Source organism: Rhynchophorus ferrugineus, unplaced genomic scaffold, assembly GCF_030347505.1.
Source record: "Rhynchophorus ferrugineus isolate W39M unplaced genomic scaffold, kcgeb_rfMv2 rfM2, whole genome shotgun sequence".
NCBI lineage: Eukaryota > Metazoa > Arthropoda > Insecta > Coleoptera > Curculionidae > Rhynchophorus > Rhynchophorus ferrugineus.
The window spans coordinates 65,074,647-65,101,336 of record NW_027472581.1 but is presented as its reverse complement, the minus strand read 5'-3'; the positions used below and the strand labels follow the sequence as shown (position 1 = coordinate 65,101,336).

Sequence of the window (26,690 nt, the reverse complement as noted above, 5' to 3'; positions counted from 1 at the left end):
AAAAACTCGGCTTTGTTACGCTTGATCATCTTCAAACATGCATTACATAAGCGAAAGAAAACAGTAAAATGATTCTGAAACATCATAACGCTCAGTCGCATGTTGCAAAATACTTAAAAGCTTACTTGGACAAATAATTTATACGATCAGTCTTATGCCCTTTTAATTAACCGACTTCGAAAAAGGAGGAGGTTCTATGTTCGGCTGTATATAAATTTTTTTAATGTATGTTCGCCGATTTCTCCGTCAATTGTGGGCCGATTTTCAAATTCTTTTTTTATTCGAAAGAAGGGCTTCCGAGGTGGTCCCATTGGAACCAAATCAAAATCTGTTGGGGGAAATCGAAGGAAACATTTCCACATATTCACATATTTTTCATCTAAAATAATCAGATATTTGTGTATAATGTTATTGCTGAACTGATGTGACAATGGAAAATCCGAGGTAGTTCAGTGCAAAACCCATTCAGTTTGCTTTTTAAGCACTAACTAACTATAGCATATAAGACCTCGTAGAAATGTTGTAGATAACTGCCTCTATGGTGTAAGGGTTAAAGCGTTTAGCTCCCTAACGGAGGTCACGAGTTCGATTGCCGGCGGGGACAATAACTTTTTGTTGTTTAATTAGAACATTTGTCGAATCACCTAGGCTACGTAGCGGACCCCCGGAGCCTGAAGCCCTCCTTATTTTCAATCATTGTTTCTTTGTTCCTATTTTTCCTCATACGGGCTGCACCTTTATTCAGCCTACCCATTATAATATTAAATAAAATAACTGCGTAATTTATTGAACAAATATCTAACACTAAAAAGAAAAGAATAAAATGTTTTTAACAAAAAAATTGAACCGACTTAAAAAAAATCAAACTTAGATTTTTAAAACATAAAAAGACTTTTTAAAATAAAATATGTACATAATAATCGTTGTAATAACTAAATAAAAATAAACAGAAACCTTATTTAACCTATATGTATTTTATATTCTACTACATACCCACAATTTAGCTTAATACCTACCTAAACCTATTTATCTATTTACAGTATTATTTTAACTCCCTACTAACTGATCACTTTGAAGTCGGTGCCAAGCACAAACAATACACAAATAATAATATTATTTTGTGACATATACATAAAATGAAATTGCCAACACAACAAATCTAAATTAATCTGTTTGGGTTCGGCACCGATTTCAAAGTAGTCAGTGGGTAGTGGTTCAAAGAATATTGTAAATAAATAAGTAGGTTTAGGTAGGTATTAAGCTAGGTACATTAGATTTGTAAATGGTGTGTATAAAGTAGAATATAAAATGTGTGAAGTAGATAGGTTAAATAAGGTTCTTGTTCATTTTTATTTAATTATTACAACGATTATTATATACATATTTTATATTAAAACGTTTTTTTTTTAGTCAAATTCAATTTTTTAAAGTCGGTTTAATTTTTTTGTTAAAAATATTTTATTATAAATTTATTTTGATGATTGTATTTCATTTTTAACTTTTAATAACATCATAAGACGTGTTGTATTTACAATGCGAACAGAAATACAGCTAATGCTGGCAGGGGGATTGAAAAAAAAGTGGATAGTTAGACAATACTTCAAAAATTAATAATGTACACTTTTTCACAGTCAGGGCCTTAATTTTCTAAAATAATAGCTGTAAAACTAATTCACAGTTATCTACTTAATTTAAATAATATTTTCAAGTACATCAGAGCTTTATAGTTATTTCTAATTACCGTCGTGATATTGGTAAAACGAGGATAGCCTGAGAAACCTGTTGATCAAGAAACGGAAAATGTAATGTTTCGGTAAATTAAAAGCGATTACGTGTCGACCGTCGACTAGGGACCCGAACCCAACGAACCTTTCGGTCAGATTTCCGCCGTAAATAATAAGCGGGTCGTGTCGCAGTTTTCTGCTTGCTATTTCCGCGTAACGTTTTGCCCGCGTTGTATCCTCCGCAACGCATTCCATTTAATTGGTGAGAAGATAATTGTAATGGGAGCGTCGTGGTATAGATAAGACGCCTGGTGGTGTCGAGCCAGTTGTTTATTAGGTGAGCGAAAACGGACCGCCTTGTTTTTCCTCGATGAAAACCGCTATCTGTATTATTTTAAAATAATTACGGTTTTGTGTGGATAACCTCAAAAATACCATCCTATTTATAACAACAATAACAGTAGGCCTGGTAAAATTTTGCCTTTTTCTTATAGCTGGGGTCGCATATCTCAGATAACGTCGATATTTTGTTTTTAATGATTTATTACATTGTTATAATATTGTCGACTAACCTAAATTGCCTTTACAATAACTTAAAAATAGGTATATATTTAGGAGGACCCATCGGCCTGTCTTGGGCTCTCTCATTTTTATGTAATAACACTGCTGTTTTTCCATGAAAGGCACCTCACTGTACTACACAACATAACAGCAAATAATTTGATTCTTTTGAGTGTGTCTTGTTGTGGTGTTATCCAAAAGTTGTATTACTTCGATATTGACATGAAATTGAAATCTGTCCTCATATCTCCTTATAATTCTGTTGATTCTAAAGGTCTTTGTGTAAGTAATCAGTCAGTCTAGCATTTGGGTACACCTATGATAGTTCTCAGGACTGGAAAACTGTGTTGTATTTATATTACTTTTCGAGGGACATCCCCATAATTATATTCCGTATGTCCATGTATGTTACATTACGTTCTTTGTTACATGTTCCTTCCAACGAAATTTTGCATCAAGATTCTTGAGCGTTGTTTCTACATGGAGCGATAGTATTATTTATTGTTATTTGTATTTGTGTCCTCTGATTGTAGGTGAGGAATTGGCATAGATAAAGAATTGGTCTCCAATAATATTTGATTCTAAAGATTCTGACTAATGGAAGATTGTAATAGTTCAGTGTGTTGTTTCGGTAACATTTATGTAGCTTATGAAGGCTGTCATACCATACCATGTCGAAGACTTGTGCTACATCTAAGAATATTGCCGAACATACTTTTTTACTTTCTTTGAACCTAATCAATTGTTGAGTGTTGAATAAACCCATACTGGTGTGTAGGTATTATGTTTCTATCTCTCTATAATTACGCCTATATTAATCTCATAACGTTAGGCACCATCAAACAGTAAAAAAAGGCGATAAAGCGGTTTCCCCACTGCTACGATCATTCTGGGTTTAAATCCGACAGGGCATTTATATTTGTTTTGTTTTTATGTTTGCTTTTGGTTTGTGGTTGTAAAGTATAGAGGTCTCTAGGCTGTGTAAGACCGGATGTTTTTTTTGGTGTGACCTCTAAGTTGGTCACCGTCGGTAGGCTTATTACTGGTTCAGTAAGGACGATGGTTCGAAACCAACGGTAAAACAATAGGTCCAGTCCAGATAAACTCTTATTCGGCACTTATTAAGCACGCTTCTGTATTACATCAATTTATAGTTCATAAAATGGATTTATTCCTAGCACAACAATAAAAATTCTTATAAAAATATGGATAGTTCTTAGCTTATTTTGAGACATGTATAGTTCAAATATATCACTTATAGTCAGTAATGTTCTCCAGTTATAGTTTCATTTGATTTTAACAATTCATAAAGATCATACACTTCTGATTCTCTCTCTGTTGGTGAAGGAGACTTAAAGCTTTCGATTCGACTTAATGTCATCGTTTTGTTTGTGAGTTTTAGGAATAGCCAAAAGTTCAAGAGAGCTAAATCGGTGAATGATGTAGTTGAATATGAAACATTTACGAAAAAACATGCTATGTAAGAATTGTCGCCGTGAATAAACCAAAAGAAGTAAATGAACGTCACTCGAGTGCCGCATAATACTCAAAAATAATAACGGTGTTATTCATTAATCGAAAGAAACAGTAAAAATCAATTGACTTGATTTTCGTTTTATTTTAGCATTTGTTGGGGATCACCTCTAACTTCGTTTACGTTGTGGCTAGTTTCTAAACCATACGCATAAAAAACTTCATATCCCATAACGAAAAGCTTGACATTTGGATGGTCGGAAATCATCATTTCGTCTATTATTAAAAAAAAAACTATGCGTTTTTGGTACCGAGGTTGAACTTGTTTTTTGAAATCAAATTATAACTTGGTTGTATCAAGAAGGTTTCTAATTATCTATCAATGATTTTGGGTACCAAATCATTGTTTAACTGACGTGTGTCCTCCGTAGATTTTGAATGACCCGGACCTAGGAGGTCTAGTTATCCACCGTCCTCTACCTTTCAAGTTAAGCAATTGCTTAGGGCATCATGCCTTGGGGGGCATCAGAATAAGTTCCGAAAAAAAAGCTAGCACATGAAACGCTACCAACTTAAAGAAAAAATCCCTATAATAATTCTCTAAAATTGTTTGAACTATAATAATTCTCTAAAATTGTTTGAACTCTGAATTAATGTTGGTAGATTTTTTTTTAATTAAACTTTTCATTTTTTATTTTATGTATTGATCATCTCCATCCACTACTTTTGCCTATCTTTTTGATTATTCTGATTTGATGCTCAATTAGATAGTCGAAGAGCCGAGTAATTTTCGAGTATCTCGATTAAAACAATGTTGACCTTTAGCACTATAATATGTTATGTGAGTGAATGATTTTGTCATTGATTTAAAACGATCTTTTGAGGCATAATAGAAATTAAATAATCAATACACGTAATATAACTGATATAGTTACCTTTGCTGTAGTAATGCCTTTGAATCTAGAAAGAATGTGTGACTTTTTTTCTGTGTATGTATACGGTGTATTTATCTTGCATTCTTTTTTGCAGCTTTTCTGCGTTGTAATATTCAAGAACTTCAAGTTCTTAATAAAACGTGCACTAAAAATTGTATCTTGACTAATAGTTAAGTATTTAGCATCCTGAAAATGTCACCGATAAAATAATATAGCACATATTAAACTGGTATGATTATAATAGCATTTTTGAAATTAATATTTTCATATTTAATTTATATTTAGTATTTAGTAGTTGAGGAAATATAATAAATAAGATATGATTTACTTAAATACACAAAAATAATTTTGTTTTGACGGAAATAAAAGCAACTGAACTATTTTAAATAAGAAGTTATTATTAAGAGTCACTTTTTAATTATTAGAAATTTGTTTACACAATTATATTAACATATATGAACTGGTTTAATGCAGATATTTAACTTTATGTATCTTTTAATCGTGACTGAACCTCTCATTTTTTAAGAACAATATAAATTGTAGAAAATGGAAAGAGGGAATTTTTATTTTTTATTATTTATAATCTTGATAATTATTTTATTATAATTTAAGTTCTATTAATATACTGCATATTATTTTAATTCTTTCTCGCAATTCTCTTAGTCTTATAGATAATTAAAATTATGGATTGTGTTACCAGTAATTATTTTCAGTTATTATGGTGATTTTATATTTTTATCAGCTTGTTTAACTTTCCATAATTATCCTTTAAAATAAGGTAGGGGTAAAAATAATTTATTTTTTACCTAATTTAGTCCGTACTACAGCACATTTGAAAGTAGAGATTCCGGATGGTCAATCTCGTCATATTTTGCTTTATTACTTCTAAAGAAAGTCACTTAATCATTGAAAAAATCGATAGTGATATTGGATAATATAAGAAGGCCTACACTTTTCCTAGGTTCCACTTAAATTAACAGTGAACATTTGAGTATACTTAGTCGAAATAAAATCGGTTAATTTTTGAAACGAATAATCATGGGCGATTATAAGTGGATCACATACAACAATAACCTAGGAAAAAGAAGGTGGTTGAAATCTTCAGATACTTGGAGGTACAAATAATGCAAATATATTTAATGGGATTGGAAAAGAATTTTTAATCATGTGCTGGCATTTTATCTTGAATTAATTTGACTCTTTACTGTCAACAATTAATTCGAGAAAAAGGCATTGTCTTCCATTAAGTCAACGCTTTCAACGAAGCATCCAACGTATATTTCATATATTACCCCGGCTGACTTTTATTCATTTCCGTTTCTGCATAGTTTTCTGTTAGTGTTTAAAATATATATGAACATATTTGCTTTGAACAACATGAGAATGTAACATCTAAATATTAGTTGTATATAAACTCTAAAGAACAAATTACATTTTGACGATTTTTCCTGTGACTTGTTATAATTTTACTAAAAAAAGAAACATTAGCGATTATAATTTACTGACTTGTATGCCCTTTGTAACTGCATCAAATATTACTGGCATAAGGACATCAACAGGGTACCTGTTGAGCGTTTCTCCAATTCATTCCCATTACGTTGTCTGACTAATGAACGGATACGGACGGAATATTTCGGTAAATTAAAAGTGATTGCATGTCGACGACGGCCGCAACCCAGCAGGTCTTTCGGTCAGATTTCCGCCGTTAAATAAACGGGTCGTGTCGAGTTTTCTGCCGGTTCCGCGTAACGACGCGCCAATTTTATTTCCTTCCAGCACATTCGGTTTAATTAGTTACAAAATAATCGTTAATATGACCACTTTAAAGGCAGATAAAGGTACATCCAATATTTACATTTTTTTCAGCTATTAATACTAGTATTTAATGGCGTTTTTACATGATTTTAGGAAAGCATATTATTTAGTTACTAAATTACACTGATATTCGCCTTTTAGTTTATTTCTTCCATTAATAGAATCATTCACCATTGAACTTAATTTTAAAAATTGCCTTCGAAAATTGAGATGTACGAGATTGATGCCACCACAAAGGAACTACACACGCATCAAAATCATGTAACCAACAGCTGGTGTACAACTGTCGCGAGTGCTGATAGTGAAATACCAGCTGATAGCGAAATATTATCTTTCATTCCTTCTGCAGTGTCTGGAGCCATATCTAACAATGACCTTCTGTTTAATGTGGCCTTGTATTATTATATCTGTATAGATTAATTTTTATTTTGTAAAGAATATGTTGATTGATTTGAAAAATTGAAAAAGAAACAAATTATGGTGGATTTAGTTTTTAACTCGAAAAAACAATATAGAGTGTCTTCGTTAAAAAAAATGATTATCTTGTCTTCTCATAGCAGAAGTATGCAAGGTTATAGATCTTACAGCTATTTATAAGATATTTGTGAGCTGCATACTGCAATCAGCATCTCAAATTTTAAAATTGGTTTTAGTTTTCGAAATATTAATTAAATAAATTCATTATTTTACTACTGTCATGCATTTAATTAAAAAGTATGAATTAGAAATGAACAGAAACTGTTTTTTATATTAATTGGGAAATGTTTCACGCATTACGGTCCAACAGTAATCGCTCATCATGCCTTCATCTCAAAATTCCTGGTAATGCCTTTCGATTTTTAGTATATCTTGGTGTCGCCGCTCTCCTTCAATAATAATCAAGATGTGAAACCAGAAAATGCATTTTTGTAACAAATTATCGATTATGTGCTTGTAATCCGTTGATTTGCGGTTACTGAGAAAATTGTAAAGATTTTGATATGATGACCATGCTGCTGCTTCATCAGGCGTTAAACATTATGAAGAAGGGAATTCCTGTCATTGTTCACCGATGATGAAAACGAAATTCTTAAGGCATTTTTTGCACTTGTACTTGGACAAATTGGCAATGGATCAGTGTCCGTACGTGGATATTTAAACTGTGCTATTCCGCTGCATTTATACTAACGAAATTCATCGAGTAACAGTAGCAATCCTGTACAGCTTGTGGGCGTTACGAAACAGTTTTGGTACCCATGGCTTATTAATGTTTACTACAGTAAAATAGTACTACAACGCATCTTTGAGTGCATTTGTTGTGATTTTTCTCATTTACCGATCATATAATATCCTCAAAGTAACAAAAACACTTTCAATCGACTTTGCAGAGTTTGCTCTAAATTTTCACACATTCCGAAGCACAATCACAGTACAAAAACAAGTTCCAAATGATGACAAAAAAAGTTTTAAGTGCAGTGCTGCTATCATGCGCGAACTTTAAAACGAGAACCAATCTTGATACGCGGATTGAAGATCTGAGTTCATGGCATTAAATAACATTAATAAGCGTTCTCTTCTGCTTGCGTCCAAAATTGACCAGAATTTGTAAACTTGTGTAGTCAATACTTTTAGCCGAGCTTAATATTTCTATAGTAATTTAGTAATTGGTTATGATAAAGTTATTTTAAATATATTATATGTTATATGTTTCGAACTATATAGTTTCTATTTTTGTATACTGCATACGGCGTTGTTTTACAAAGTTGGCTCTACTTACAGTTTTTTACAAAAATTCTAGTTCCAACTCCAAAAAAAGAACAAATCAATTTTTAGTTCGAGAGTTAATACCATAAAAATTAAGTTTGCAATAATGTATAATAGCAAATATATTAAATCAGTGTCAGGTAAATGCTTGTCAACGAAATGTTTAAGAATCTAGGCATAATCACTAGGGCGGCCAGATCTCTGTATCAAATAAAACAAAAAACAACCACCATTTAGCAACTCAAACTACACCTGCATACAAACACAAATTTACTATAGTAATGATAAAAGGTCAAATATTAGAAAGTAAGATCTCAGTCACATTTTTTTAATTAATCTATTAGAACTACAATAATCTGCCCGTGGGCAATAAGTATTATTATATGATTTCCGTTATATAACTATCCTGACATGTAGAAAATTGCTTTAGTAAGTGATCTGCTGTACAACTTATAATCTACATCTTATTCTAGATACTATTCTAACTTATTCTAAAGCCTATCCTAACTTATTCTATAAATTATTAAATCTGACTCTATATGTCTGTTAATCAGTTCGTATGGTAGTTTGCGTTTGAGCCTATACAGTACACTATCATTGCGCACATTTAACTGTTTGGCGAGTGCATTGAGATGCACTAATAATCTTTCAGAGTACTTCGAATTCGAAGAAAGCGTTTTTGGTAGTTGCTGTGTGTAAGAGTGTATCCTTAAAGTTATTGCGAATCGACTCCATTGTACACAGCCTTCAGAAATAGTAATGAAAGCATCTTCAATTATCTATATAAAAGCAGAAAATTGTGCACTTTTTGCAGGATGTGACTTTGCAGCCTAGGTTTGTTGATAAAATTCCGATACGTTTATAAAACCGATTAAAACATACCTATGTTTCTTCCATATATAGAAAATATATCAAAAACAATATTTTTTACACCAAACCGTTATTAATACATTAGTTTTAGGATATTTTTTTTAATTTGTAGCTTTATTGTGAAGTATTGTCCATCGATAGCCGCTAATTTTTCCCATCTTTCAGCCAATTTACGGATTCCATGTAAATCCAGTCAGTGAGGCTTCAACATGAAGTTGGTTACAAATGTACCTAATGCTAGGGATGTTGGTCACCAAGAAATATATCGAGATTTCGATATATACGAGAAAAAATATTGAATTTATTTGCAACTATCAGGAAAAATATTGATATTTTACAAAAAATTTTAAGATGTTATGAAATATCTTTTTTTTCAAAAAATAACAGCTATCAAAAATGTCGATATATCGATGTGTTTTCGATATCTCTACCAGATGCCACTAATATACAATGACGTCATCTGTTCTAATTCCTTTAAAATTAATTTATAGGCTTAATAGCTTCCAGAACAAGAACCTTTTTTTGGGCGTCTACTTTGACATTTATAACGATATATTCATATATATCATATTTTTTCCGAAATGCGTATGGCATCCGTCACTCTACACTAATGTAATTCGCTCAAATTGTCGTTTAATTTACAATGGCAGATTGTTTTATATTCTGACTATATTTTATCAAACCGATTATAAATTTGGACCTAAATATGAAAATAAGTGCTTTTTTATAAATCCATTTATTTTGTTGTGATCATTTTTGTTATAATTCCAATCAGTGGAATTTTCATTTCTTTGCAGGATATGTTCTTGAAGCATAAAAGATGTACTTTTTATATCATAGATTTTTCCAAATTTCCATATCAAAGTATCCCCTAATATTATAGGAATCAATTATTTAATAATATTTTTGAGTGTTTATTAAAAAAATATAGAAGACATTGTTTGAAACATTTTAATTATGAATCCTATTAGTACATCTATGCATTTAATATACCATTTCGAATTGATAAATTTTAATATTAGATAACATGCCTTAAGGAGTGTTAGTGGATAATATTTTAAAAAGATTAAGACAGGTGTGTAAAATCATCACCGTTCATGCTGTGTGAACTTGAAAGAAAAATATCGTAAAACGAATACGAACCGGTAAACGTCCACGAAAATCTCATTTGTTGTTTTCCCGACGTTTCTTCCAGTTCGACGCGTTGAATTTATTCACGCGCGCCGATCAGATCGGCGGTCAGATAGCGAAATCGAATAATCAATCTTTCGCGTCGTGGGAGCCTTAATGACAGCTAATTCAATCGGTCCCAAGATTTAGCGGTCGCTCGACAATAAGACAAATACTGGGCCGACAAATGCCCCAGTACCGTTTTGATAAATGCACCGCCGGATCGGCCCGGATGATTTATTCCCCTCGATTAGCACGGACCGCTAATTGAATAAGTCACCGGGCTCGTGTTGATGCATTCGTCTCCGTTTTCAGAATACGCCGACCATTAATTAAAAGGCGCTTAGCGCCGTTCGCACGACGCCCTGTGTCGTTGGATTTCGCCACGAATAGCCCGTCTTCCAACAGGAAACATAACATTGTGTTTTTGAGATCCGGGAACAAGAGTTTTTTTGTCAAAATAACCACTAAAGCTCATAATTAATTATGATAGATTTTTAATAGATGATGAAATTTATATAGCTTCGGACTTTTATATTAGGTAGTGTTAAAAACACAAGTTTTATTTCAAAGAAAGAAGTGCAAGACTTGTTAAGTTGGGCATATCAAGTACAATTTAAGCTTGATTAAAATTTTAAAATCCAAGTATCTAAAAGATAAAAGCAATATTTGGAATCAAGAAAAGGAAATGTGTTAGTGCTTTTTGTATTATAATGAAAAGTTTAATTATTATACCGTTATAACTGACGATAACTGATCAAATATCAACCGTATGGACAAGAAAAAAATCACAACTAATATTAAACCAATTAATAAATATTGATTCGATTAACAAATTATTCTGTAATTATTATTTGATTTTTTCAGAAATAATGTCTGTTGATTAGTACATATTTAGTAATATGAGATGATTGAGCTAGATTAAGTTAAATATAACTAAATTTTTACAGCGCCACTGTTGTCTTTTACACCGTACTGATACATGGATATTTTTGGCACTTCCGACATCCCTAGTACAACGAATATTGTTGATTCAAATCCAATAGTATTTTAATATAAAGAAAACTTATAATGTGTACATTAGACCGGGGATGTCGGCCGTGAAGGAAAATATCGATATATAGATTTCAACATTTTTCCGGCGGGAGAAATCCCTAGGTTTCTAATATCGATATTTTACTTAAGTAAAAATTCGATACTCTCATTTACAACTATCGATATTTTTTGGCATTCCTACAGTAGACGTCTCCTTGAACGTCGTTTTATTTAATGTACATGGTAGTCAGGGTAGTGAACAAATCTCTTATATGATTGGCGCATTCTGCACATCTGCAATTTGATAGTATACATCTAGTTGTGTTTATTATTCGCTAATTCTTTGGTTATTTTTTTACTGATTTATTAATTTGTTGTATACGGTTGTGAAAATTTGACGAAATTTGAAAAAATATATAAAATTCTACTTTTTATTATTGGTAATCGAAGAAATGAACAAGTTATAGTGAGGCTGAGACGACAAATTGAGTGACAAATTAGTGACATGAAAGTAATTCGAAAACATAACTGAAATCTGAGTGAGTCTGTAAACAATGAAAAATGACATTATTAATTTCATTTAAATGCACATGCGCTCAACTAAGCAATCGTATACTATATTCGTATACTACGAATTATAGCGGCGCAGCATTTGTAACAAATTAACGTTAAATTTGAATCATAAAACCTTACTTTTTATTATATGTGGTTTTGCAGGACTCTTTGTCTCTTTGTAAGTTGAATATTTCCTATTTAATTGAAAGAAAAATATGTATATATATATATATATATATATATATATATATATATATATATATATATATATATATATATATATATATATTTAAAAATCATCTGTGAGTAACAACAAACAAATGTTCGAAGATAAGGAATTAGTATCTCACCCCAAATGAAACCACTATAGATATTGAAGGAAAAACAGTCGCTATAAAAACAAAGCCTAGAAAATTATGTTTAAATGCGAAACCCGTCTTCGGATGTTATCCTTTCGATTGTCACTTATTCACTTGAATTTATAAATATATCTATCGGAATTAATTCATACTACTTTCGATATGATTTAAGTATTTCATTATTTAGACATATTTAGGGGGTAATATTGTGTATATAACTTTTTTTTTCATTTTCAGATCACTTCCAGTACCACGACGGCATACCCCTTATTTTGGACAACCAGATTATAGAATATATGAATTAAACAAGAGGCTACAGCAAAGGACGGAGGTAAGGATAGTAAGTTAATCACATTTCTTATTATTACAGTTTTAAATACAGTAATTATAACAATATTTGTTAAATAGTATGTAATGGGTTGGATAAAAAATAACTTACTTTTTTCAAAGCAATTTTTTTCATATAAATAAAAGATTAACCGACGACTTTCTATGGCATTTTTTAACTGTAGAACTTCTGAAATTTTTGATAGTAAACTGAAACAAACAATTTTCACAAGAATTTTCACAAAATTATTACAAGCTTCTTTTAAAGATCAGCTTTTCATTATTAAGAAAGTTTTGCAGAGATTGGAGAAATGATAGACGAGGCGGAGCTCGTCCTCATCCTAGGCAATTCTTTCAATTTTTGCCATAGATATTTTTACAAAAGATATGCATTGCCGTGATGGAAGACATCACTTCTCCAATTGATCAATTCTAAGCGTTTTTTATTTAACCGCAAGCTTCAATCGCATTAATTTATGCAAATTGATTATTAGGTTTGAACATCTCATGATGAACAATTTCTTTCTAAACCCGCCAAACGTTTATCCATCTTCCTTTGCGTCAGTGCGGACTTTGACACCGTTTGTAAGCTTCTCCGGGATTTGACAACGATCTTTTTTGTACATTATTGTCGTACGTGATACACTTTTTCATTGCCCGCCAAATTCGAATTTCGGCCTATTATATTGTTCATGCTAATTATTATGGTAACGTCAGTATTGAGATTTTTGGTATCCAGTCTTGTAAATGCTTCAAAACTGTTTTATGTTCACTGCTTAGTTCGACAAAATGTGACGAAAATGACCTTACATTTCATGTCTTATTAGTTATATTTACAAACGTTTTTTGAACAGTACTTTTTCAAATCCGGTATAGTATGGCTTCATTGAATAAGTATTACCAGAAGGACTTCTATTAAGCAAAATCGACATTACTGTTTCTCCAATTTTATATAATAGTATGAGTTAAATTATAATTATTAATATTTAATTAATATATAATAATGGTAATGTTATTATTAATTAATAAATTATTAAATATATTTTCGATCTCTTGCCATAGCGCTATTTTAATATAGTCTATCCAAAGTAGCAGTGAACTTAAGTCATCTCAATTTAAGAGATCAAAACGTCGCGATGTTGCCGCATTTAACTTTGACTTTTAGTTTAACGTAGCTTTTAAATATTACAACATTCTAATGCAAATAAAATAATGAACCAAAAATGTTATAAAATATCATTTATTTTAACATTATAGTTACAGTTATACTGTTCACTGGTATTTTGGATAGACTATACCATTATTAACTAAAACTTATTTTTGAACATATATCAACTGAAAAATATATTATTGGTAAAATTAATTATTGGTGATGCTCAGAGATTAAAACCATTACAAACTTTTCATTTTTCTTATAATCAAACTGTATCTAATACTGTTTTCTTTAAAGTACTTAAAATTTAAAAAGTTTTTAAAAGACTTTATTATAATCAGATTTGTGTAACTTTTGAATAGAATATGAATTAAAGTCTAATGTAAACTTAAATAATACCAACTAATTATATTACTAATTACAGGATAGTGACAACCTCTGGTGGGATGCCTTTGCTACAGAGTTCTTCGAAGATGATGCTTCGTTGACATTAGCCTTTTGTTTAGAAGATGGTCCAAAACGATATAGTAAGTTAGAAATATATGTTAGTAGCTAAGATTAAATACATATTGAAAATTTATTTATATTTTTTTTACAAACATTTAGATCTAACTAAGAACTTTTATTATGCTTATTTCATGCTTTGCTTGAAATATGTGTATTAAAACAGTACATTTTTATTGTAAGAATTATGATGAATAAGCATATTAAGTTTTATTATAAATATGTTTATTTATGTTTTCTTCTATAACTCTATGTACAACATCAGTTTGTACCCTCTTCGATATGAATCTCATAAAAATATTAAATGGTCTTAATCATTCCCAATCTTCAAAACATGTTGTTCAATGGTCTTTAAATTACTCGTAAATTAGTAAAAAAAGGTGACCAAAATAATACAATTTTGAACAATGCATTAGTCTACATTCATCTTTATTATGTTGATCTCAATAAACACCGTTCTGACCTGGTATCTTCTCCTGTTATCTTTTATCCGAAGTTTACTGTTTATGTGAGCATATTGACAGAAAAATTTAGATTCACTCCACTTCTAGTTCAAATTAGGTCGATTTGTAATATGGAAGACGTGCTTGGGATTCTAGGACCAGGAAACTTGTGGTGAAATCAACGTTCATTTTATTTTGCATTAACATTTACCTGTACTAGATGTAGAGGTGTAAAGGTAACTTAAAAACTGAAGTAAATAACTGTCGGTCTTCGTCTGCTATCTCCTCATATGGCCTTATATTGGTGCAAAAAATTGTAAATCAATTTTCAAGGCACATTGTCAGTAATCATTCTTAAAGAATGTAATAATATTAATAACAGATAATTTATTTTGATGTAATGTATCAAACAGAAAATACAGAATACTATAATGCAAGATATAATATGGAATATAAGAATTATTTCAGGATATGCGGGAAAAACTATGAAACAAAAATATCTATCCTTTTAACATGATTAACATTATTATTTCAATATTAGCTTTTTAGAATGATAAATGTCAATGTCAGATATTAAATACAATAAGAAACCAGATTTTACATTTTAAATATATTTACACTGAAACATTTGTTGGATGCGTAAAGAAGATACCTGATTATTACTTATTTCAATTACATCAGTCCCAGTCACAATTGAAATAACCATTATAGTAAATGGTTATAATATTCTTATATAACTTAAGTTTATATTTAAATTTATTATTATTATGTTTTATTATAAAATTTACTATTTTTTATGTTTTATTACAGCAATTGGAAGGACTTTAATACCAAGGTACTTTAGAAGTATATTTGAGGGTGGCGTAACAGAATTGTATTATAATATGAAGCACCCTAAGGAGTCCTTCCACAACACTAGTATTACGCTAGACTGTGATCTGTGCACTATGGTAACACACCATGGCAAACCTTTATTTACTAAGGTAGGTCCCAAGAAGCATTCTCTTAAATAAAACTCATATTTATGATTGTTTTTTTATTTTTATTTTTTCTTTGAAAACCGGAGTATTAAAATTAACTAATTTTTCAGGTGTGTACCGAAGGCCGTTTAATCCTAGAATTTACGTTTGATGACCTTATGAGGATAAAGTCGTGGCATTTTGCAGTAAGAACGCATCGAGAACTGATTCCCAGGTCTGTGGTGGGGATGCACTCGCAACAAGACCCCAGCATGCTTGAACAACTCAGCAAAAATATCACAAGGCAGGGCATTACGAATTCTACGCTTAATTACTTAAGAGTAAGTGCGACCTGACATAACATATTTAATTTAGACAATAAATAAATTCAAGTTCATATTTCAATATTTTATTTTATTCATTTTTTTATAGATATTAATGAAATTAATTAGTGTTTTTTTTGTTTTCCAGTTATGTGTGATACTTGAACCGATGCAAGAATTAATGTCAAGAAATAAGGCATATGCCTTAAGTCCCAGAGATTGTCTGAAAACGACCCTATTCCAAAAGTGGCAACGAATCATCGCACCGCCTGGTACGAGAGGTACCAATTTTAAATTGCACTATAGGATTATTCATTTTTGCTCTACTTCTGTTATGAAATGTACCCTAATATCCACAGAAAATGAAAAATATTATGTATTATTTTATCACGAAACTTATATTATATATAATATGTATATTTGTAATTATATTTAAAATCACCTGAATTATAATAACCTACCTCTTAAATAATAATTTTCATTTACTTTAGGATGCATTTTAAAATTAATTCACGCAATTAAAAAGACACACTTCGAATTACGATATTTTTAATCTTCTGCAGAAATCAACACCTACCGCATTGATTTTCAAGACGATTGTCACTTTCTTCAAGGACGTAAGTTTTTGAAAGAAACAGGAAACGATATTGTTTTGCAAAAATGAACAGAATCCTGACAGAACTTAAGTTAATTTGCACGTTAGAATAGTTCGTTTTACAAAAGCCGCAAAACGAAAAATATTCCATGATACGCGGTGGAGTCTTTTTTGTTTCTCGCTGTTTCCGTTTTGCACTAAAAACGACTAATTATTTTATTTCAATGATTTGGTCGCACAGAATCGCAAAGGCCGGCCAACAAACGAAGAAAAAGGAAAGGATCGAATTCGGGGGGCGCCGCCAATAACGCGACTCCAGCTCCCAATAAGAAGAGGTCTCCCGGTCCTAATTTTACGTTAGCGTCACAGGTAAGTTAACGCGATGGCAAATATGTAATTAATATCCTGTTGAGCATATATATAAAATTTCCCAAATTTTTAAAATCTATGAATATACCAAAAACATAATTTTCAATAAAAATGATAAAATATTAATTTAAAGTTTGTATTATCACATATATTATTTGTTATTTTATGTTTTCGATTTGCTTTCATAAGTAAATAGGACTTTTTCAGAGTGATGACAAATTTTTATTATTTACAACCCTTACAAATCTCTTATAATATTATAATCGAAACATTTTTAAAAGATAAAAAAACTGAAAGCCTATCTCAGCGCCACTTACACACAGAAAATTTCATCAATATCGGCAACAACAGAATACGCGTAACACACGCGGACAGAATAATTATATACATAAATATTATGCCTGTCACTCATATTTTTAACTTTATATCGTTTTTAAGATTTTAAAATGTCCACGCAAGTACTATGAATTGCCTCTATATTCCTTATAGCGGGTTCTTTTCTTACCAATGCCTATATTTTCCCAATGTATCGAAATCACACACTTCTTAATCAAGAGAATATGCAATAAGTTAATTTAAAAATGGGATTTTTTTTTATTCGACTGTTGAAAAGAAAAATCTTCGAAAAAAATCGAGATATGAGCGGGCCTTGTACGAAATACTTGAAAAGTTTAGCAATAAGAGTAAATCTAATGACCATAAGTATTAATAATTCCGCCAATAATTATTATCAGTAACTTCATTTCATGATGGTGTGGATAAACGGATGAATTATGAGCGGAAGTTGTTGCTATTCGTTACTTTTTAGTATAGTAGTGGATGCAATTACCTCAAAAGTATGTAAAGATACATGCTGTTCATTATATATATGCATATTATAGTAACATCTTTTGGCCTATTTCAATCCGCCATATTCGTTGATATGGAACCATCCGACTTTCCATCCGAGGATAATTTTATAAAAGAACAACTAAAGTATCACTTATACATCTCTATGGCTTTTAGTTAGAGATTTAATTAATGTTTAATAATTAGTTCCCAATTGGGGAACAAATCCAAATAATAGTGTGAACATGTCTGTGTGATGAAAGGTGAACGAATTTTCACAGACTTCTATGGTGAAATCGACCTTTAGATAGTAACAAGTAGTCCCATGACATGGTTGAAAAGTAGACATGAATTCATACAATATATGATGTTATCAAACATCTTTGCTAATCACAAATTTCAATTAACTAATGTGTTAGTAGCCATTTACATCTTTACAACTACCATACCATTTGCTAACTAGAATGAAATAAACACTTATTTCATTAGTTGTTTTTAAAGCAAAATTTTAGTTTATTTATAATATAATCTCATTTATTATAATAATTCATTTATTTTAACATTATAGTTCACTATTACGTTGGATAGACTATATATACTATTACTATTCAAAACCTACTATTTATGATTCATAATCAGGATATTCTGAAAAAAAATAGAGATGAATTTAATTTTTCAACTCTAGCCATTGCTAAAATACATTATTTAGGAAAACTTATACGACTTTTTTTACCACATCGGTTATATACATAACATACATTTAATACTGTTCTTTAAAAGGTATTTTCCTAAATAAAATCAACTAAAGTTTACTTAAAATGGTAACAACTCATTAACAAATAGTATTATTCCGTTTTTTATGATAGTGAAAAGTCTTTGTAGACGACAGTAGCTAAAAAGCTGTCTGTTGCGTTAGTTTGTATTTAAAATGTTAATTGTATTTGAAACATACTAACAGCTATGAAACATGTTTGTTTTGTAATATTAGTTTATGTTTCCTCAGGACGTGATGGTGGTGGGTGAGCCTTCATTAATGGGTGGCGAATTTGGCGATGAAGATGAACGCCTCATCACCAGATTAGAGAACACCCAGTATGATGCCGCTAATTCTCTGGACCATGATAATCACACAGGTGGTGGTTTTCATGGTGCAGATTCACCTATGGCTGGTACAAATTCGTGGGGCACAGGTATGTACTATTTAAAGACTATGTGTATATCGGTAGTTCATTTAAAAATTCACAAAATCACATTAAACTAATATGTAACTATGTTTGCTTTTTTCAGGCGCTGGGGGGGCAGGGCCAGGGGATCGAGGTCCATCGGGAGCACCGCCAGGTGGATCAACACCTCAAGGAGGCGACTCAGCACAGGATAAAAAGTCACCAGCTGTGAGCCAGTGATGACAAAGAACAAGCACACCCAAAGGTGGTGGCAGCGTAGAAAGCAACACGAGTGCCAGCGGCAGTACCGCGGTTAGTGCTAGTGCTGGGACGCATCTGGAAAACGATCCTCAGATGCTGGGAGTAGATGGAATCTCTCGGGCGTATTTGCATTGGTTACAGTTGCAACAACAGCTGCAACAAGAACTGGCAAGATTCTATTTCCGATATCGTAGCGGGAATGATTCCGATAAAACTGGCCCTCAGGATTTAAGCAAAAAGGGCAAATAAAGATCATGTTCAGTGCAATATATCCTTATAGTTTCTATATAATATTTTTTCAGCTTGATTGCTCGAGTAAACAAATAAAATCGATATATTTTAAGAATTTTTTACGGGACCATTACTGTCGTTACTACATTCAAGAATCATTTATTGCTAGTTCTTGAATCAGTTGGATGAAATAGTGATACCAAAAAGCAAATTCGCGCAATCAGTAGTCAGTATTTTCTGCCAGTGACTCCACAGGAGAACATTATGTTTTTTAATTTAAATTTTATACAAACCATAAAGACGCAGATAACTGATGTGACTATTCCAAAAATGTGCAAGTGAATACAGTGATTAAAGTGACTCGTGTGACTAAAGGGAATATTTTTACTAGAAGATGAATTGTATGGACGCATTGCATTGTGAATACTTTCATGCCTTATTGATAGGCATATTGTTGTCTTTTTTATGACTAGTGCTAGTCTACAGATTGAAGAATATCCATAATCACAACTATTTTTTATCGTTTTAACAAACATTGCTCTACTAATAATAATCTCATTGATAAAAATCTTAAATAATTTATTGCTCGTTTTCAATGTAAAAAAATATTTGAAATCTATGAGACTAGCATTTTTGCACCATAATTGTGTGCAATTTTTTAAAAAATGATGGTTCCATTAGGAACCCCCACCATAGGTACCTCTATTGAATGTATGAATGGAATTTTTTGTTTTCAAAGTAATAGGTAGTTCAATAATGGCAGCTCACATTTTATACTTGTACAGTAGTTTTAAAATAACTAAGGAACATCACAGGTCTGAGTTATATATATACATATGTATATACATATATATATATATATATATATATATATATATATATATATATATATAGACATATATATATATATGAAAAATTTTAACGGTGATATCTTTTTTTGTATTATTTAGAAAAAAAATGACAAAGACTATTCACCACTTTAGTCATTTTACCATTTTGCTTGTAAAAATATATGCATGGATACAAATAGTATCAAAAAAATATATATATCATACATATCAACACGATAAATATTTTTGTTAAATTCCTCTTCAAAATGTCCAAAATTAAGGGGAAAAATTTGGATTAAACATTGTTTTTATTGCAATGTGTAATCAGTAAATGCTTTCCATTCCTCCTGGATTATGTTTCTTAAATAATAATTTTGTGTCAAATCTTTATTTATTTATTAATTCTAGTTTTAAAGAGGATTTTACTAAATCATATTCTATGATATAAAGACTCCCGTCGGTTAATAATTAGGTATTTTGTTTTTTATATTTCCTATTTTATGTTCCTAAAAGTTTAAATACAAAATACCTACTATTATATTATCCTATAAAGTAGTTTTTGTCATTTTTCAAACATTTATATCACTTTGTGCTAATTCAAAAAGTATTCAAACCAAAAGAAAGATTAAATATTGAAGTTGAAACATTGAATTGGCCCAGAATGATGAAAGTTCTAAACATGGAATGAAAGAAGTGTCTCGTTAATAATAGGGCCTTTTGAGGTGCCCTCTAGGAACAATTTTGTATAATAGTGAAAATATATTTGAAAAATTGTGTATCTTACTTATAAATAATATGTCCATTAAAAGTATGGTGTTGAGTATACATACTGATTTAATATAAGATGTATGTATTTTATAGAAGCGACTGTATGAACGTAATCTTATTTTAATTTTATTTTTTTGTTTTCGACAAATTTACTTTTAAGAGCACTTTTCAACTGGATTTTGGGTAAAGAGTGTGTTATGCTAAATGTTTCCATTCTTGTTCTGTTTTACTTTGTTTTGTTTATTAATATAGGAATAGATATTTTTTATTAAATCTAAAATATATTCAAATGTAATTCCGTGCAGATAATTTAAATTATTTTAAAAACAGAATCTGGTTAATTAATGTAATGATTTTTTAAAGCAAAAATAGAAAATTTATCCAAAATTCAGTTAAACTTGTTCTTCGGCGACTGTATTTTTTTTAATTGGTGTCAGAATGAAACTTTTATTGTAAACTTAATGAAAGAAATATATAATATATTCTGAGACAATTGTAATTTTTACATGTCTCATTTTAAAAGCTGTGTAAGTGTATTTTTACAACTCTTTTTGTCTGTAGTTGTGTGTGTATTTTCTTGTTATCCGGTCTTATGGTTTATAATTTCAATTTTTGTAATTTTCATGTAAAAAAACAGCATCACAACTCTATGCAGAATAATGATGGCTGTTCTCAACCTCACAATACAACACTTACAAATATATTTTGTTTTATTGCATGTTTTTCTTCCTTTACCCTAGCGGGATAAGTAGAAAATGATCATGGAATCCAAGCATTTCATGATATTTGGTCATATAATAAAAAAGAAACAACTAATTTATGTTCTTGTTAACTCCTAAGAGTTCTATATATACAAAAGATTATTCAGTTTACTATGCAGAAAAATTAGTATACAACAGTAATGCAGATAAAAGTTGTAAAAAGTAAACACAAGTTGTTTAGTATAGCCATATTTAATTTTTAAATGTGATGTTCATTCAATTTAAATATTGTTTCATATGAAATAACAAATAATCAAATTTAAATAATTTATTGAAAATCAAAATATATTAATTTTTTTAAGTTATAAAATTTGTTATTCCATTTTAAAATATCTTTTACACAATTTACATACCCTTTATATTTAAAATTTTGAATACTGAACTATATTTTTAGGCAATAGCGCAAGGAGTAATAGGTTGTTGTTTGCACATTCGTTGCGGAACTCTTCCAGTCTTTGCATCGTTTATGAGATCACACAAATCATCATAATCTGGATATGCTAAAGTTCTTAACTTTGAATGCACCAAATGACCATTTATTTGCACTTCAAAGCATGCTGTAATTTAATGTTCCATAATATTTAAACTCTAAAATAACATATTAATTACATCTAGGTCCATGATATCCTATAATATTAACATCGGGATGTTTTCTTTTAATATGTATTGCCAATTCTTCGTAACATTTTTCATAATAAGATTCTCTGCTAAAATTAATTATTGTATATGTTATGCAACCAATGATTTCATAAGTATTAATTTTTATTATACCAATATCGTATTTTAACATTTACTGTTGCCATAACTTCTAGAAAATATCACTTTATATATTACATATAATGAATATTTTTTCATTTATTATTTTTTGTTTTTTTTAATTACTTTTCGCGGGTTATACATTGATTCTTCCTCTTTTCTGGTTTTATTATTTTTGTTATATTATTGATTTTTAAATTACTTTGGAAACACATATCAATTATTTGTTTTTTATTTTATGAAAATAGTAAAACATTCTAGTAACTCGTTGCCAAGGTGTAGAACTTTTGATTCTTCAACTGTCAAACATGTCATTTACTAACCTATAACAGAAGCGTTCTTCTGATCGTTTACGGTTTTCCTCAATTTATATTTAAAAGATGGCTTATTTGTCACGTAGAGAGATTGATGATTTAAAACCTTCTATTGAAAAAGCTGTATATAAGACATTGGGTAGTAGTGATTCTTCTGTTTTACGAGCTGCAGTCGATTGCCTCACTAATGGATATGATAGACGAAAAATTGCTGATAAATTGGGAGCTTACATAGACAGTAAAAAGGCTAGTAGATTAGCCGAAAGAATTCAAGATTTAGTTGAAGACTTAGAGTCATCCCGAAAATCAAAGAAACGTTCTTATGATGATGATCGCGACAGAGATCGAGATTCAAAGAAAACCAAAACGATATCTTCCAAAAGAGAAGATGAAAGGGATAGAGATAAACATGATAAAAGGAAACATAATTCTGATAAAGATGGCCCAAATAAGAATTCTAAAATGGATCCATTGCCTCCACCAAGTAAAAATAATGTTGCTCTTGGAAATTTAAAAATACCACAAGCAAGTATATATGGAATACCATCAGGGTTGTTAAATAAAGGAGATGCTGAAAAGGCTAGGAAAATTGCACAGTTACAGGTAGATTATTAGTTAAATTTATGTTTTGCATAAATTTTAGTTTATGTTTGATTTTTCAGGCTCAAATAAAAAGCAAGCTTTCAACGGGTATTTTAGGAAATGCTATACAAATTCCAATACAACCTAATAAGCCACAACCGCTTATTTTGGATGAGGATGGTCGGACCATCGACAAATCAGGTAAAGCGATTCAACTTACTCATGTAGCACCCACACTAAAAGCAAATTTAAGAGCGTTGAAGCGCGAACAATACAAAGAAAGGGTTGATAAAAAAGATGAAGACAATGCTGAAACTAGGTTTGTTGACCCAAGAATTGGGATGAAACCAGCCTTAAGGAATAAAAGGGCTTTAAGATTTCATGAGCCTGGAAAGTTTCAGCAGATGGCTGAAAGGCTTAGAATGAAGGTAATATATATCCTATGTTTAATTCTTTTTTATTTATATAATATTGAAGACTAACATTTAGTTTGGTGTTTATTTATTTCTTTCTTTTTAAATTTTAGAATCAACTAGAAAAATTACAAAATGAGATATCTGAAATAGCCAAGAAAACAGGTATTTCATCAGCTACAAAACTGGCTCTTATTGCAAAATCAGAAGGAGTAAGTGATGATGTACCTCAAATGGAATGGTGGGATTCAGTAATTTTAGAAGATGATTTAGATACATTAACTACTGATAAAAAGATTGCTATAAAGGCTAACATAATCAATAACTTAGTTGAACACCCTACCCAAATGAGATGCCCAAGTAAGTAATGAAAGTAACAATTTATATATAATAATAATTTCTTGTATTAATGTAATATAATTGAAATTTCTTGTGTGTCTAATTAATAGTATACACATTATCATGTTATATGCATAAGATAATGAAAAAGCAGTAAAAATAAAATGTGGAATAAGGAAAATTTATTTAATGAGAATTTGTTTTTTAGCTGATCCTCTCAGACCAGTATATATGCCTGTATTTTTAACAAAAAAAGAAAGGAAAAAATTGCGTAGGCAAAACAGAAGAGAAATGTGGAAAGAAGAACAAGAGAAAATCAGATTGGGCTTGGTACCACCACCTGAACCAAAATTAAGAATTTCAAATCTTATGAGAGCCTTAGGTACAGAGGCAGTTCAGGATCCTACTAAAATTGAAGCTCATGTTAGGTAAGATTTAGCATGTCATTGCTGTAGCAAATCATAATATGTATATAATTTTAGAGAGCAAATGGCAAAGAGACAGAAAGCTCATGAAGATGCGAATGCCGCTCGTAAGCTTACATCAGAGCAGAAGAGAGATAAAAAAATAAAAAAGCTTAAGGAAGACACAACTCTAGGAGTTTATGTATCAATTTATCGTGTACTGCATTTACATGATTTGGCATCAAAAAAATTTAAGGTTGAGACAAATTCTCGCCAGCTTTTTATGACAGGATGTATTGTATTATATCCTGATTGCTGTGTGGTAGTAGCTGAAGGAGGACCAAAGCAACAGAAAAAATTCAAAAGGTAATAATTTTCGAATTATTAAAAAATGCTTAATAGAATGCATATCTTTATTCTGCTACAGGTTAATGCTAAACAGAATCAAATGGGATGAAGATATTGTAAAAGATCCAGATGGTAAAGAAGTGCCCAATAAATGCGTTTTGGTTTGGGAAGGAACAGCTAAACAAAGGAATTTCGGAGAGGTGAAGTTTAAAGTTTGTCCCACAGAAAAATTGGCTAGGGAACATTTCAAAAAACACAAAGTGGAACATTATTGGGACTTAGCTTATAGTGGCGCTGTTTTAGAACAAGCCAGTGATTTGATTGAATAATGTGAAAGTTATTGGACGTGGAATATTTAATAATGAATCAATTGTAATGTTAAATGTAAAGAATCTTCTTATAGCTGGAAAAATTACAAAGAAATATGTTTATTTGAATTAATTCAATATACTATAGAAACATTATATCCTTTGGTACAGAGACAGATATTTAGAGATAGTCATTTGTATTTTTTTTTAAATAAAAAGGTCTCATACAAAATACATTATTAAATAAGCAGTTTAGTAACGTTTTTTAACGAGAGTTGCAATTGTCTGATCCTTAGGTAAAAATGTAATATATAGAATGTAACAAGAGGAAATTAAATTCAGAGATTTTAGTAGGGAACTACTACCTGAATTTTACATAACAACGCACTTCCGACAATTATAGTGGAGATGATATATTAGTGATGTATATGAATATTGTAACATACATAAGCGTTTTGTCTAACTCGACGTATTTAACTGCGAATCCTCAGCAGTCTTATAACTGATTTAAAAAAAAACTTAATTTGGTCCGTTTGATCTTCTGCATGTTAGCTTGGTTCTTAGAAGACGATTGTTATTAATATTATAGAAAACGTTTAATATATAAAATGATTAACAATGCAATTCCTTGATAACATAATACTTGACAACGTAAATAACAATAGGGGCTGTCATTAATTTGTCGCTGTCAAAATTTGAAACGGCTTTGTACGTTGAAATATAAGTTAAATTAATTGCCGGAATGAAATTAGTAACTTTTTATAACTAACATTTGGTGAAATCTTAGCGATTCAGTGTGATGTGTTCTCTACATTGCCATAGATTACAACTGCTGCTTGATTTAGGTTTAAAAATAATAACAATAGGAACTGCTTACTTGTCGATGCACGCTGACCATAGTAAAACAATGAAACATGCAGAATTTTTTTAAAACTGGTAAGCTAATACACATTTTCACTCCTGTTTATATATTCCGGTAGGGAATTATGAAAGAATATGAAACTGATTCATTGCGAATCTTTCCTTTGTGATCACGTAGAAAAATGTCAAGAGTTGTTTGAGGCTTTTTGGATATATTCGTTATATAATGAGTTGACAATTAATTATATATGGAATCAACGTTCTTTAGTAAAAACAATTATGCAGTCGCAACGTTTGTTCAGTTCAAACCAGTTGTGTTTGGTGATTACCATAAGAACATCTGCACTTCAGTCAATGGACATAGCGTATTGATTTATTTATTTTTTATGAAGTGAATTTCTATAACTAAAATTGTTGAATCAGTGTACTATGTATTAACCATAGGAATTATATTAAAGTGTGATTGAAGGCATATCTTCTGAAGATTTTATCGTGTGGTTGATAGCAGCTAATCTTTACATTTATATTACTTATACCTTTTAATACATTAGTATAAAATATTTTATGAACCGTTTAATTATCAAATTAAAGACAGGACAGATAGGATGAT

At 30.4% G+C, this 26,690-nt stretch overlaps 3 protein-coding genes across 9 annotated transcripts in view; 2 read left to right on the top strand and 1 right to left on the bottom strand.

The window, feature by feature from the left end:
* The window catches only part of Chi (LIM domain-binding protein 2 Chi), a 125,278-nt gene extending 103,583 nt beyond the window's left edge, over positions 1–21,695 (top strand). Inside the window, exons 4-11 of one of the 7 annotated variants that reach the window (XM_076396080.1) lie at positions 12,478–12,571; positions 14,145–14,247; positions 15,478–15,650; positions 15,758–15,967; positions 16,098–16,221; positions 16,786–16,913; positions 18,745–18,931; positions 19,029–21,695. In XM_076396080.1, the coding sequence (XP_076252195.1) occupies positions 12,478–12,571; positions 14,145–14,247; positions 15,478–15,650; positions 15,758–15,967; positions 16,098–16,221; positions 16,786–16,913; positions 18,745–18,931; positions 19,029–19,144 (1,135 nt within the window). In that variant the 3' untranslated portion in view covers positions 19,145–21,695. Of the gene's footprint in view, positions 1–12,477; positions 12,581–14,144; positions 14,248–15,477; positions 15,651–15,757; positions 15,968–16,097; positions 16,233–16,512; positions 16,739–16,778; positions 16,914–18,744; positions 18,932–19,028 lie in introns of those variants that run through there. The other 6 variants (XM_076396079.1, XM_076396076.1, XM_076396078.1 and 3 more) reach the window with 6 other exon arrangements.
* A 345-nt stretch (positions 21,696–22,040) lies between these two features.
* Positions 22,041–22,639, bottom strand: LOC143191216 (migration and invasion enhancer 1). Its single transcript, XM_076396085.1, has 3 exons — positions 22,527–22,639; positions 22,365–22,462; positions 22,041–22,312 (listed from the first exon to the last, which is right to left on the bottom strand). Exons 1-3 carry the CDS (start codon positions 22,556–22,558, stop codon positions 22,146–22,148), a joined length of 297 nt encoding a protein of 98 aa, XP_076252200.1. The 5' UTR covers positions 22,559–22,639; the 3' UTR covers positions 22,041–22,145.
* A 173-nt stretch (positions 22,640–22,812) lies between these two features.
* Prp3 (pre-mRNA processing factor 3) lies at positions 22,813–25,450 on the top strand. The gene is made up of 6 exons (XM_076396074.1): positions 22,813–23,428; positions 23,488–23,835; positions 23,934–24,180; positions 24,368–24,587; positions 24,642–24,929; positions 24,991–25,450. Exons 1-6 carry the CDS (start codon positions 22,892–22,894, stop codon positions 25,238–25,240), a joined length of 1,890 nt encoding a protein of 629 aa, XP_076252189.1. The 5' UTR covers positions 22,813–22,891; the 3' UTR covers positions 25,241–25,450.
* Positions 25,451–26,690: the final 1,240 nt, after the last annotated feature.

Coding starts and splice junctions, on each gene's coding strand:
- LOC143191216 (XM_076396085.1), bottom strand. CDS start 22,558: ATGGCAACAGTAAATGTTAAAATACGATATTG. Junction 22,463..22,526: donor AATGTTAAAATACGATATTG/GTATAATAAAAA, acceptor AATTAATTTTAG/CAGAGAATCTTATTATGAAA. Junction 22,313..22,364: donor AGGATATCATGGACCTAGAT/GTAATTAATATG, acceptor ATTAAATTACAG/CATGCTTTGAAGTGCAAATA.
- Prp3 (XM_076396074.1), top strand. CDS start 22,892: ATGGCTTATTTGTCACGTAGAGAGATTGATGATTTAAAACCTTCTATT. Junction 23,836..23,933: donor CTGAAAGGCTTAGAATGAAG/GTAATATATATC, acceptor TTTAAATTTTAG/AATCAACTAGAAAAATTACA. Junction 24,930..24,990: donor CAACAGAAAAAATTCAAAAG/GTAATAATTTTC, acceptor ATTCTGCTACAG/GTTAATGCTAAACAGAATCA.